The sequence below is a fragment of the Neofelis nebulosa genome, chromosome 7 (genome assembly GCF_028018385.1).
Source record: "Neofelis nebulosa isolate mNeoNeb1 chromosome 7, mNeoNeb1.pri, whole genome shotgun sequence".
Taxonomy (NCBI): domain Eukaryota; kingdom Metazoa; phylum Chordata; class Mammalia; order Carnivora; family Felidae; genus Neofelis; species Neofelis nebulosa.
The window spans coordinates 53,015,742-53,030,165 of NC_080788.1; the positions used below are offsets into that span (position 1 = coordinate 53,015,742).

Here is a 14,424-nt window from a genome sequence, read left to right on the forward strand (position 1 = left end):
GGCACCGAAGGAACTGCTCAGAAGAGGTTGATGCTAAACTTTAGGGGCTAAACTCTGAAAACTCATAATTTGAAAACCTTTGGCTTAAGTTTTTCTGAACCCAAACCTGTGCCAAAAAGCATGTGCTATTTGACTTCTCTGATTTTCTTTCTTTCTTTCTTTCTTTCTTTTTTTTTTTTTTTTTTGAGAGAGAGAAGGAGAGAGAGAATCCCATGAGGGGCAGAGAGAGGAAGAGAGAAGCAGGGCACGAACTCACCTGCAGTGGGACTTGAACTCACAAACCGTGAGATCATGACTTGAGCCAAAGTCAGATGCTTATAAGCCACCCAGGTGCCCTCTTTTCTGATTTTAATAGTTACTTAGTACTGAGGGGTTGTACAATTTCACAGTTCTTTTGTTTAATGGCTTATGCAAACTAGATATGCCAACAAAATAAGTATTTTTTTCTGGTAATGCAGGCTTACAGGTCTTGTTTCCCATGGTGGTATTGTTGGCGGAGAGGATGAAATTTTAGGGAGAGACCTGGAGGGGTTACTGACTACTTTATTCCTAAAGTGGTGCCTGAATTTACTTCCTGTCACACCTGCATCTGCCTAGTATGGGAGAGCCGGAGCATTTCTATTTTTTTTATAAAATTCTTTTAACATTTATTTTTGAGAGAGACAGAGAGAGAGAGAGCATGCACGCACATGTGCACACGCACAAGAGGGGGAGGGGCAGAGAGAGAGGGAGACAGAATCCAAAGCAGGCTTCAGGCTCTGAGCTGTCAGCACAGAACCCAACACGGGGCTTGAACTCACACACCATGAGATCATGACCTGAGCTGAAATTGGATGCTTAACCAACTGAGCCATCCAGGTGCCCTCAGCTAGAGCATTTCTGATTTCACTTCAAGCTCTCACATTCTGATTCTCCTCTTAGGAAGAACGTGGAGTGCCTCAGGACCAACAGGAGGAAGAGCCGATTTCTGAAGGCAGAATAGAAATAGAAATCCCCAATGTCAACTCTGATTTGGGGAATGAATTGTACTTTGTTAAACTACCCAGATTTCTCAGCATAGAATCCAAGTAAGAGGACTGATTAAAGTTTTTTTTCAAGATATTAAATAAAAATAAGTGGAATATAAGTGTTTTTTCTTATGAGTTGGCTAATCATAAAGATTAGAGATTCCTCATCTGAAAGGATGATGCAGGTGTTTTTCACTAGTGTAAAGCTGAAAAATGAGGTTGAGAAAGTTTGCTAGAGAAATCATAAATGTTCAGTGCGAAAGCCACTGTGACTAGAAAAGACCATGATCTTGGACAACAACATAGTATTGGGTATTTTTCATGAAGCCTCGTGAGTGTAAGCTCTTATGCAATTAAACATGATACTTTCCTTTAAAAATGGTGAAAGATGGACCATATGTTATTTATATTTCAGAAAATGTAATTCTTCAAATAAGACTTCGAATTATTAGTCACATTTGGATTTTATTTCAGATGTGTTAAAATCAAATTTCAAGAAAGTACACTAATTTGCATACTTGCTTGAAGTTTTACATGAAGTGACTTGTCTACTGTGACTTTTTAAAAACACCTTGGTGCATGTTGTAAAGATTATTATTATTTTACAGCATTAACAATATTCATTACTAGATATGGCTAACCTGAGATTAAAAAACCATTTTTAGACCTTTTGATCCTCAGTATTATGAAGATGAATTTGAAGGTGTGAAAGTGCTTGATGAGGAAGATAGAACCATGTTAAAATTGAAGGTACCATTCTGTACTTGTTTCCTTTTTTTTTAAAGTTTTTCATAAAACAGAGATAATTATTTGAGACTTGAGATTATGAAATGATGTTTTATGTTTACTCTTCAGTCAACAAACAACTGTTCAGACCAAGGTCTGAAATGTCTCTTCAGAATGTTTTTAGGGGAGAAGTTACATAGCCTCATAGTCCCTGTAATTGTCACTTTTCTAACCTTTTTTTTTTTTTTTTTTGCAGTTGTAATTTTTCAATGGAAGTAAAGATAAAAATTCTTGAAAATTGTTAGTTCATTTTTTAAAAATGTTTATTTATTTTTGAGAGAGACAGAGACAGAATGCAAGTGGGTTGGGGCAGAGAGAGAGGGAGAGGCACAGAATCTGAAGCAGGCTCCAGGCTCTGAGCTGTCAGCACAGAGCCCGATGCGGGGCTCGAACTCACGAGCTGTGAGATCATGACCTGAGCTGAAGTCGGACGCTTGACCGACTGAGCCACCCAGGTGCCCCTAGTTATTTCATTTCGTATAAACATAGGTATATGGAACTGCCTCTACATGTTACAGTAGACTTCCCACAATAGAAATCTCTCAGGCTCTTTCTGGAAATTCAGACTATGTACAAAGAGATGCCTTGTCTTGAGATGTTTCCTCTTGAGAAGGTCTGGGATGGCTGTACACTCTACTGCTCACACAGGGCGTCATGAGCTATTGCCGGAGGCAGAACCAATTTTTACGCTACCTTCATGATTTGGGGTTCCCTACTATATGGGTAGGACAAATTTGAACTAAAAAAACCCAAAAAAACAAAAAACAAACAGGGCAAAGCACAAGTCTTAATTGTTTTAATTGTTAAGAGTATCTTAAGTGTATATTCTTTTATTTACTTTTTTTTTTTTTTTTTAAACATAATGCCCAGAGCTTCCTTGTCTTACTAGGCCAGGCTTACTAGTCCTCCCTTCACTGGGTTCATAGCCCTTCAAGTGGACTTAACAGTAGGCAGAGATCTCTATGTTAACTGCCCATCTCATGTAGACCCAAAGCCTCATCCTTTCTTTGAACTTTTGGTGTGTCTGGTAATACCTCCATCCTGCATTGTCCTTGGCTTTTACCTCCACTGTTATAAACTAGAGCTTAGGAAAGATTAAAAAATTTTTTTATTTTTATTTTTATTTTTGAGAGAGAGAGAGAGCACAAGCAGGGGAGGGCAGAGAGAGAGGGAGACACAGAATCTGAAGCCGACTCCAGGCTCTGAGCTTGTCTGCACAGAGCCCAACATGGGGCTTGAACCCACAAACCACAAGACCATGACCTGAGCTGAAGTCTGACTCTTAACCAACTGAGCCACCTGGGAGCCCCAAGCTTAGGAAAGATTTAAACAAAATGGTTAGTTTAACCAATATCTCTAGGTATTCGTAGTAGGAGTGTTTCAGTGTTTCTTCATCAGCTATTTTGGAAGCTTCTTTTATCACTACATACGAATTCTTGGCACATGATTATAAGTCACTTGAGGAAATGAAGAACATGCAGTTGAGTTACACTGGTTTTGTAATGCCCTTGTATTTTGAACCAGGTGGAAAATACTATAAGATGGAGGAAACGCCGGGATGAGGAAGGAAATGAAATTAAAGAAAGCAATACTCGGATAGTCAAGTGGTCAGATGGAAGGTGAGCCCTTAACGCCTGAAGAGCATTGACAGACCTGGAGGGAGGCCTGGGAGGCGTGGAGTTCTCCATGTGGGACCTTACTTTGGGGTCCTCTGTCACTAAAGAATTAACAAAATCTAGGCCTTTGGGAGGACACTTTAGAAATGGGCCCAAGATGTGATCAGAGATTCATGGTATCTGCCTTATCCGAGTGAGCGCCCAATGCTCGCTCCCATGCGCCAGGTGCTACTGGACAGTATAAATTGGTATTTTGGAAAAAATGTTTCTGTTTCACTAATGAAATGGTAGAGATTGGGAAAGTGACAAAACTATTATGTCTCAAATGGGAAAGAGAAGGAGTTTTACCACCTTTTGCTTTAAAAGGGCATAAGTTGGGGCGCCTGGGTGGGTCAGTCGGTTACGCATCTGGCTTTGGCTCAGGTCATGATCTCATAGTCCGTGAGTTCAAGCCCCGCGTTGGGCTCTGTGCTGACAGCACAGAGCCTGGAGCCTGCTTCAGATTCTGTGTCTCCCTCTCTCTCTGCCCCTCCCCTGCTCATGCTCTGACTCTCTCTGTCTCAAAAATAAATAAAAACATTTAAAAAAATTAAAAAAAAATAAAAGGGCATGAGTTATTTACGGCATCTCTGTTTTTCTCACGAGTTCAGTACACAGTTGCACAGCATTTTAAGTAAAGCCTATAGGGGAGAATGGGAATTGTAGGATTCGTTACATGTCCACCCTAGCACTGACCGGTGTCTCCTTTCCAGCCTTTCCCTGCATCTGGGCAATGAAGTGTTTGATGTCTACAAGGCCCCCCTGCAGGGCAATTACAACCACCTGTTCGTTCGAGAAGACACAGGTCTACAGGGACAAGCCGTCTTCAAAGCCAAGCTCACCTTCAGGTAACCTTCATACTGACGTGTTGGTACTGGCTGTTAAAGAGCAGCCAGGCCAAGAGGCCGTGCAGAAGGCCTGACTCAGCCCTGACATAATTTCGGGGTGCAGCTCACCAGGGGACGTGCTCGGTTCCCATGCTGTTTTTTCACTTTTGCTACAAGTTGCTGTTTCTCAGGGAGCCAGTTCATGCTATCGAAACCACCACGAGACCAGTATGTAAGCCGGGAGACCAGTAAATGAATTCACCTTGGTCAGTGCACCCGGTAGGAGGCTTAGAGGACTGGTCTACGCAGGTCCGCGGGTCAGTGCCCTTTCCCGTGAGAGGAACACAGCTGGGAGGCGGGCCGATAGTGAGCGTGTCATTGGCGTGTGCACGCGGCAGAGGCGGGGGAGGGGCTGGACAGGCTGCGGCCTGACCCCAAGAGGATAGGCGCTGCACCCCTGTGCTGCGGCTGCCTTGTTGGGCGCTTTTCCTCCTTCGCTCCTTCGCGCATCTTGCCTCTGAAGGTTACAGCGCTGTTGTCCGTCTTGCAGCTCTCCTTGAAGTGGGGCACTTAACAGATGAACAGTGCGCCCAGGGTTTCTTTCTTGGGGTCACGGAAATGTCCTAAAATCGGATTGTTGTAATGGTTACACCAGTTGTAATTTAAAAAGTCGTTTACGCGGTGCCTGTGTGCCTCAGTTGGTTAAGCACCGACTTCGGCTCAGGTCATGATCTCTGGGTTCAGGGTTCATGGCTTCCAGCGCCCCGCCCCATCCCCCATTGGGCTCAGCTTAGAGGCTGGAGCCTGCTTCAGATTCTGTGTCTCCCTCTCTCTCTGCCCCTCCCCCGCTCGCTCGCGCTGTCTCTCTCGCGCGCGCTTGCTCTCTCAAAAATAAACAAACATTAACAATTTTTTTCTAAAAAGTTTATTTACTTGTGTATTTACTTGTTTATTTACTTGTGTATTAACTTTCTAAAAAGTTATTTACTTGTGTATTAAAATGAGTGACTTTTATGATATGTAAATTATACTCAAATCTGTTGCTCTGTTTTAAAGATTAACAGCACTGAGGTTTAGACATTAACAGTGTCTGACTTCTGTGCAAGCTTGAAGAAGAGTCTCAATCTCACTAATTTTTAGTGTCCTTATCTGTAAATTGGAGATAATATCTACTTCACAGAATGGTGTGTCAGTTAAGTCAAATGATACATTAGATGGCATGCAGTGTGGAGACCTGGCATAATAAACGTTGTTCGGATCCAACCTCTTAATGAGCTTTTCTCCAGTGGTGTAAAAGACAAACAATTCTGCAGCGTGCTTTTTTCCCCGTTGTGCCCCGTGTTCCACACTCTTTATGTCCCATCTCTCGACAACCTCAGAGACTCTCCTAAGGATCATTCTTTCTTTCTGATGCACCACCAATCTGCCTCCCTTGAGCCAGGAATGTTTTCTGCACCAGCTGTTCCTGTCCTCTGGGCTATCGTGAGGCCTCCTTGCCTTGCCCTTCCTTCTAATTGTATTTCAGATAAAGAGACTTTTAGTTCTTGAGTCAGGACTTGTGGCCTCTGCACCATCCTCACAGACCTGAGATTTCACATCCCTTCTCTTTCTGCTTGTCATCGGGGATTTCTTTGTAAAAGCCCTTGACCCTGCCGCCTGCTCTCCTTTTTTCTCCACTTGGTGCTTCAGCCCCTCAGCATCCCCCCCGGAGAAGGGACAGAGGGAGGAACAAGAGAAGGAGGAAGCCTCAGAGCGCCAGGATCCGAGGCCCAGTGTCCTTCATCTGCTAAAGGGGAAGGGGTCATCGTCACAGCTGTTTGTGCTCTCGGTTTGATCACCTGCGATGTTCTTAGTCAACAGTGGGGCATTCTTGTCCATCTCCCAGCAGACCTCACTCTACAGACAGTGTCACACATAGAAAGATGACCCTGCTGCTTGCTAATAGATGCTCAAGGACGCAGAAGATTAGAATCTTACCAATGGCTGGTTGTGATCCTGAGTGCCAGCGCACTGAAATGATTAAGGTATGTTTGCTAAGCTCTATGCTGGGATTTTTTTGGGGGGTATTACAGGCTTACTCTCCAGAATATTAATTCACAATTTTGTATTGCCACAACCATTTTATTTCTTATAGTTATCAGGGAGCCAACTTAAACCTAAGTGTGTGGTTAACCCTAGTAATATCAGTGGCTTCTGGTGAGATGTAGCAAATCAGACACTCAGGTGTTCTCTCTCCAGTTCATGAGATTTCAGGGAGAAATCTGACAGGTTTTATGACAGGTATCATAAAACTTTGTGAGATATGAAGTGCTGGGAAGGTCAAAAGGACATTCCTGACTCACTCAACTAGGCTCTGTCTTGTGAACACCAGTGTGTGGATCGCCAGGCAGAGAAGGGTGTGAAGGGTGTGAAAGTTCTACTTTGGGGCTCAGGGACCCTCCCCTGCCAGTACCTCCCCATCCTGTCATCAGGAGCGACGGGGAGCTCTCTGGGGTGAGGGGCCCTGACAGGAATATCTGAGCACCGTTGTAGTTTGATGGAGCCTGAGCAAGTTGGGTTGTCTGTCTCAGGGATTAACAGAAACGGCCGCCCTCAGGCGTCCACTGGGCAAGGATGAGGTTCTTCAGGCTGGTTGCTGCTCTCCAGACTCTGACTGACGGGCAGCACAAGGGGACGCTGCAGCTCCCAGGGCCGTGCCTGTGCCAGTTCTGATCGGCCGCTGGTGCGAGAGAGCCCTTGGCCTCTTCACCTTGTGTTACCTTCACGCCTTAGAAGTAAAGAGAGTGATCGCTGTGTGTGGTAACAGGTGTGGAATGGAGACAACTATATTCTAAAGACAAGAATTGTAGTAAACGTAGGTCCAAGTGAGCACAGAGGTAGTTCATATTTTTAAGTTAAATGGTTGATTTGCTTCTTTACAGAAAAAGGAACGTTTGAGGGCTTCTACTCAGCAGACAGTCCATCTGTGGGAGGGGCAGAACCAGCAGGGGCTGGGTGTCCCCTCCCAGGACCCCAATAGTGTCCATGAGGAAGAGGAAGGCATCAAAGCCGTGAAAAACCATAACCAAGGGGACCTTTGAGGTAAGCTGGGCATGGAGGTAACATTTCCTCATCTGAGGGCCACAGAGACTGATGGCCTTTTACTCTCTCTCCTGCTGTTACTTAGGAAAACGGTACAAAGGCCTTTTGTTTTTATTTTGTGTTTGTTAGGGTCACTTTCCCACAGAAAAGCTTAGCTGGGAAGGTAAGGCACCCCCAAAATAAAAAAATCAATTAAATAATTCTTGTTCTTATGGAGGGAAAATGTGTAATAAAGAGTTTGCTGCTCATATAATTGACCCTTTATTTAAACATTGTAGTTTTTTGATGTGATCATAAAACCTTTTGGGTGTTTAAAAGTGATGAATCTGAGAAAAAAACCTCTCATATCTGTCATTTCAGCATGTCTGCAAGTTATATACACTTTTTCTCATCAAAACTTTAAAAATGTTGGCTCTTCAAGGGAAAATGTAAGTGGGAAGCAACAATATTCAGAAGAAAAGCTCAGGAATAAACAGGTCTTCATCTTTGAAGTTCATTCCCACGTCTGGAGTTGGAGTTCCTTTGCTTTCAGAGGAATGAGCTAGAATCTATTTTTCAGACAGTGATGGGGATCAGAAGAAGAAAAGGCTCAAAGATTACTGAGAGCAAGGAAGGTCACCAGTGATGAGATAGAACCAAATTTGTTCAATTCTAAGGGGGTTTGTCCTGAACCCAGGAGCCAACTCCTGGACTAAAAATTTGCTCACAGCCCTGGGGCACAGACAGATGTTTGTATACTTCACTGAGACTCTGGGAGATTAATATAGTGACAGGACCAGGAGTGACCCACAGGAGGGTCTGACCCCTATGATCAGGTGCATGTCGGAAGACTGCTCAGAGAAGAAGATCCCTCACTGGTGGTGAAGAAAGTGTTAGCTTGTGTAAACACCGACCAGGCAGGCGTTCTAGGTAGATAGAAAGGCCTGTGAGGAAATGTGTGGGGCCCTGAGTCGCCACCACACTCAATGGGAGAGGGACCAATAGCTCTGTGTGGTAGAGCAAGACGTCCATCATGTTCATCATGGTAACTGGGCGTTCTTATTGTTTGGGTGTATGAGTAGTTGAGGATTATTCCATTTCCATGTTATTAAAATATTTTCCCTTTAATTATTTCCGTTTCTACTTATAAGTACAAATAAATTTTCAGTCTTAAATATACAAGGGAATCATATTTACCAAGTAAATATATAAGGGCAAAATGGGAATTATTGCCCATATGCCATATTAAAAAAATTTTTTTTAATGTTTATTTTTGAAGGAGAGACAGAATGTGAGTGGGGGAGGGGCAGAAAGCGAGGGAGACACAGAATCTGAAGCAGGCTCCAGGCTCTGAGCTGTCAGCACAAAGCCCAGTGTGGGCCTTAAACTCATGAACTGTGAGATCATGACCTGAGCTGAAGTCGGATGCTTAACCGACTGAGCCAGCCAGGTGCCCCTGCCCATATGCCATATTAATTAATTCACTGTTTTCTGAACACTTAACATGCTTCACTCCGGGTCTGGAATCACAGGTGGGAGTAAACATTTCAGTAACACAAATGTTGAGCATGTCAGTTAAGCGCTGGTCACCTGTCCAAGGGAAGCATTTGTTTTTCATGTAAAAAATAGATTTAAAACTTTAAAAGCATACTGAGAAAGCACATAAAATGCAAGCAGTCATTTTTAAAAATCCATAGGCTTTAAAATACTTTTAGATAGGGAAAGTGAAATGTTGAGGAAGCAGGAAAACATATTTCAAGTAGTATGATTGGAATGTCAGTACAGAGTGAGGAGGGAGTGTCCCTCCTGCCCTGACCACTGCCCGGGGGCAGCCCGGGGTTCGTATGGCCTGACCAGCTGGAGACAGTGTCTGTGGAGATGGGTCGCTGCTGGGCGGTCACCTTCTAATATGAAGGACTGGCTCCCCCATCAGCTCAAGACTACTTTTTTTTGAAATTTTTATTTTAATTCCAGTTAGTTAACATAGTGTTACGTTAGTTTCAGATGTACAATATAGTGATTCGACACTTCCGTGTGACACCCAGTGCTCATCACAGTGAGTGCCCTCCTTAATCCCCATCACCTACCTCCCACCTCCCCTCAGTTTGTTCTCTAGAGTTAAGAATCTGTTTCTTGGTTTCTTTTCCCCCCCCTCTTTGTTCATTTGTTTCTTAAGTTTTACATGAGTGAAATATGGTGTTTATCTCTCTCTGATTTGTTTCACTTAGCATTATACTCTCTAGCTCTGTCCATGACATTGCAAATGGCAAGATTTCATTCATTTTTATGCTGAATAATATTCCATTGTATATACCACATATTCTTTATCCATTCTTCTAGCGATGGACACTTGGGGGGCTGCTTCCCTATCTTGGCTATTGTATGTAATACTGCTATAAACATCAGGGTGCATGTATCCCTTTGAATTACTGTTTTTGTATTCTTGGGTAAATACCCAGTAGTGCAATTGCTGGATCATAGGGTAATTCTGTTCTTAACTTTTTGAGGAACCTCTGTATTGTTTTCCACAGTGGCTGCACCAGTTTGCAATCCCATTCACAGTGCAAGAGGGTTCCTTTTTGTCCACATCCTTGCCAGAACTTGTTTTTTATGTTTCTGATTTTAGTCATTCTACAGGTATGAGGTGATATCTCATAGTCCTTTTGATTTGCATTTCCCTGATGATTAATGATGATGAGTATCTTTTCATGTCTGTTGGCCATCTGTAGGTCTCCTTTGGAGAAAAGTCTGTTCATGTCCTCTCCCCATTTTTAATTGGATTTTTTGGGTTTTTTGGTATTGAATTTTATAAATTCTTTATATATTTTGGATACTCTTTATCAGATGTGTTATTTGCAAATATCATCTCCCATTCTGTAGTTTGCCTTTTTGTTTTGTTGTTTCCTTCATTGTGCAGCTTTTTTTATTTTGATGTAGTCCCAATAGTTTATTTTTGCTGTTGTTTCTCTGGCCTCAGAGGACCTATCTAGAAAAAAGTTGCTGTGGTGGATGTCAGAGAAATTACTGCCTGTGCTGTCTTCCAGGATTTTTATGGTTTCAGGTCTCATATTTAGGTCTTTAATCCGTTTTGAATTCACTTTTGTGTATGGTGTGAGAAGGTGGTCCAATTTCATTCTTTTGCATGTGGCTATTCAGTTTTCCCAACGCCATTTTTTGAAGAGACTTTTTTCCACTGGGTATTTTTTCATGCCTTGTTGAAGACTAAGTGACCGTATACTTAGGGGTTTATCTCTGGGTTTTCTATTCTGTTCTTTTGATCTGTGTGTCTATTTTTGTGCCAGTACATACTGTTTTGATTACTACAGCTATATAACTTGAAGTCTGGAATTATGATACCTCCAGATTTGTTTTTCTTTTTCAAGATTGCTTTGGCTTCTGGGTCCTTTGTGGCTCCATACACTTTTACGATTGTTCTGGTTCTGTGAAAAATGCTGTTGGTATTTTGATAGAGATTGCATTAAAGATTTAGATTGCTTTGGGTGGTATAGACATTTTAACAGTATTTCTTCTTCCAGTATATGAGCATGAAATGTCTTTCCCTTTGTGTTCTCTTTCATCCGTGTTTTATAGTTTTTAGAGTACAGGTCATTCACCTCTTTGGTCAGGTTTATTCTTAGGTATCCCATTATTTTGAGTACAGTTGTAAATGGGGTTGTTTTAATCTTTCTCCTGCTTCATTATTGCTGTTTAGAAACGCAACAGATTTCTGTACATTGATTTTGTATCCTGTGACATTGCTGAACTCACGTATCAGTTCTAGTAGTTTTTTGGTGGAGTCTTTCAGGTTTTGTAATGTGTATTTAGTTTTGAGGGAGAGTGTAAATTGGGGAGGGGCAGCAAAAGAGGGGGACAGAGGATCCAAAGCGGGCTCTGTGCTGACAGCAGTGAGCCCGTTGCGGGGCTCAGACTCACAATCTGTGAGATCATGACCTGAGCCGAAGTTGGACGATCAAACGACAAAGCCACCCAGATGTCCCTTGGGTTTTCTATATACAATTTCGTGTCATCTGCAAATAGTGAAACATTCACCTTTTCCTGATTTGGTTGCCTTTTATTTATGTTGTCGAATTACTATGGCTAGGACTTAGAGTACTGTGTTAAATAAAAGTGGTGAGAGTGGACATCTTTGTCTTGTTCCTGACCTTAGAGGAAAGGCGCTCAGTTTTTCCCCATTAAGGATGATGTTAGCTGTAGGTTTTTCATAGATGGCCTTTATTATGTTGAGGTATGTTCCCTCTAAACCCATTTTACTGAAGGCTTTTACCATGAATATGGATGTTGTGCTTTGTCAGATGCTTTTTCTGCATCTATTGAAATGATCATATGATTCTTATCCTTTTCTTATTGATGTGCTATATTAAATTGCAAATACTGCAGCATACCACCCTTGCAACCCAGGAATAAATCCCACTTGGTCATGGTTTAGTGAATGATTTTATTTTTTATTTTTATTAAAAATTTTAAAAATATTTTAATCTTTATTTTTGAGAGAGAGAGAGAGACAGAGTGTGAGCAGGGGAGGAACAGAGAGAGAGGGAGACACAGAATGTGAAGCAGGCTCCAGGCTCTGAGCTATTAGCACAGAGCCTGATTTGGGGACCTGAGCTGAAGTCAGGCATTTAACCGACTGAGCCACCCAGGCGCTCCAATGTTTGTTTATTTTTGAGAGACAGAATGTGAGCTGGGGAAGGACAGAGAGAAAGGGAGACACAGAATCCAAAGCAAGCTCTGGACTCTGAGCTGTCAGCACAGAGCCCAACGTGGGCTCGAACTCACAGACTGCGAGATCATGATCTGAGCTGAAGTCAGATGCTTAACCGACCGAGCCACCCAGGTGTCCCTATTTTTTAAATGTATTGTTGGATTCAGTTTGCTGAATCCAGTTTGCTAGTATTTTGTTGACGATACCTGAGAACTACTTTGGACAAAATTTCTGGAAATGTTTGATACTGAATTTTACATCTTATCTCGTATCTGTTTAGGAGGTGAGCCCTCCAGAAAAAGAAGAGCAGAGGTTAAAGAGGAAGAACATGACTCAAGTATGAAGTGTGTGCTCATTGTGTACAGTTGACCCTTGAACACAGATCTGAACTGCGCTGGTCCATTTACACACGTTTTTTTGATATAATGTATTTTCTCTTCCTTGTAGCTTTCTTAATAGCATTTTCTTTCGCTTACTTTATTATGAGCATAGTATATAATACATTAAACATGCAAGATATGTATTGTTATCAATAAGGCTTCTGGTAAAGAGTAGGCTATTAGTAGGTAAGTTTCTGGGGGTCAAAAGTTGTATTTGGATTTTCGACTGTGCAGGGTTTGGGCACCCCTAACCCCAACATTGTCAGCTGCATATTATTTTCCACAGTTTATTTTTTTAATAAATTTTTTAAGGTTTATTTTTGGGAGAGACAGAGCATGAGCAAGGGAGGGGCAGAGAGAGAGGGAGACACAGACTCTGAAGCAGGAAGCAGGCTCCAGGCTCCAAGCTGTCCGCACAGAGCCTAACGGGGAGCTCAAACTCATGAACCACAAAATCACAACAAGCTGAGGTCAGACGCTTCACTGAGCCACCCAGGTGCCCCATCAACAGTTTGTTTTAAAGCAATGATTAAATGACTTGTTTTGATTGAAATGATAAATCGAGTTGCTTTTGCATAATCCTAGTTGTGAATAAAAAATGTTCAAAAGCAAGCCTGTGACTTTAGAAGATCCATTTTTCCCAAGGAAGAAACTTGTTTTGGTAACTGTTTGCTCTGGGTCTTAGGTTTTTGTGCATTTCAGCTGCTCTGCCCCACCTCATCCTCCTGGCTGGGCCCAGAGGTGGGCTTAGGTTCGGGTCAGGTATCGCATCTTCCCATATGTCCTCCTGTCCTGCCTAGCTGTGTTCAGGCCTCTTCTGTGCTTTGTCATCTCCACCAGCATGGCACCGCCACTGACCACCTCGCCCTGGATCTTGTCAGAGCAGGTACAGCATCGGAGGGCTCATTGGACACTGGGTGCTTTGCCTAGTGCTGAACTGGTCCTACCAGTTCTAGTCCTCAGAACAACGTGAAAGGTGGGTACTCTTATTTCCATTTTGGACCTGAAAGGTGGGGTTGAAAGAATTTTGAGACCTCTATCCAAAGCTTTTTCCTCCCAAGTAAAAAAATAAGCATTTTTGAGAGAAGGGTCATGAGCTTTTATATGGAACAATCACGAGGTTAAGCAGATACATTAGTGGCCTTCTGGAGAAAGACACCCAAAATACCTGAGATAAACAGTCACCATAAAATTTAGAGAAAAGAGCAGTGGGAAACAAAATACTAGATTTGACTCCTGGCTTTGTGACTGGCACACCAGGTGGAATATAATGGGTACCTGATAAGTATTTACTGAATGAACAAGCCAAAGGTCTTATCTTGGGCAAGTTACTTGACTTTCTAAAGTCCGTCTCCTCAACTCAGTGGGATTTGGACTTGACCATGTAAATCCTTCATGATTTACATAGTTTTTATTTCTCTAACTCCACAAGTTGATACTAATTGGATGTATTTTAAAAAACGTATTAGAGACTCATTCAGAACACTAAGCACCAGCACGGTTTAATCCTAAGGCCAGCTACTTCTCACAAGAGTTGGCCCCGAGGCTCTGCTAAGTCTGCAAACAGGCCCAGGGCTGGGATCTCTAGACCCTCAATCCTTGGAGATATAAAGGAAAGCTTCACATTTGAAGGACAAAAGATGTTTGGTGATTTTGGACCCACGAGTGATCGGCCGCCCTCACTATTTGGTCCCTAAAAGAGCAGAGGCCACTGCGCTAGGCCTAAGGGCACTGTCTCTCCATGGCCACTCAGACTCACGGGAGCTGAGTCACCTGCCAGGGCAAGTGCCCGAGCCTCCTTACCTAGCCGAGAGGACAGGCAGCAAGACCTCCTGCAGGAGAAAATGAGCCCAAAGGCCATTCTCCCAAGGCCAGCCAATATTAAAGATGTAAGGGGACGGTGCTCGTTCGCAAAGTTTCCAGAGCTCTGAAAATGTTAATTTGCCACTTACCCCTAGAAGATTCCTCAAACCCTTTACAACACAT

The 14,424-nt window shown here is 42.8% G+C and overlaps 1 protein-coding gene across 1 annotated transcript; it reads left to right on the plus strand.

The window, feature by feature from the left end:
- The first annotated feature begins 971 nt into the window (after positions 1–971).
- On the plus strand, positions 972–13,050 carry LOC131516560 (RNA polymerase-associated protein LEO1-like). The gene is made up of 7 exons (XM_058737716.1): positions 972–1,067; positions 1,673–1,757; positions 3,318–3,412; positions 4,162–4,296; positions 6,164–6,299; positions 7,197–7,356; positions 12,339–13,050. The coding sequence occupies exons 2-6, from the start codon at positions 1,743–1,745 to the stop codon at positions 7,353–7,355; spliced, it is 540 nt and encodes a 179-aa protein (XP_058593699.1). The 5' UTR covers positions 972–1,067; positions 1,673–1,742; the 3' UTR covers position 7,356; positions 12,339–13,050.
- Positions 13,051–14,424: the final 1,374 nt, after the last annotated feature.

What these genes read in the sequence shown, in the direction of transcription:
- LOC131516560 (XM_058737716.1), top strand. An exon ending in AAAGCCAAGCTCACCTTCAG is followed by an intron (nt 4,297 to 6,163) that starts GTAACCTTCATA and finishes ATCTCCCAGCAG; the next exon opens with ACCTCACTCTACAGACAGTG. An exon ending in AGCGCACTGAAATGATTAAG is followed by an intron (nt 6,300 to 7,196) that starts GTATGTTTGCTA and finishes GCTTCTTTACAG; the next exon opens with AAAAAGGAACGTTTGAGGGC.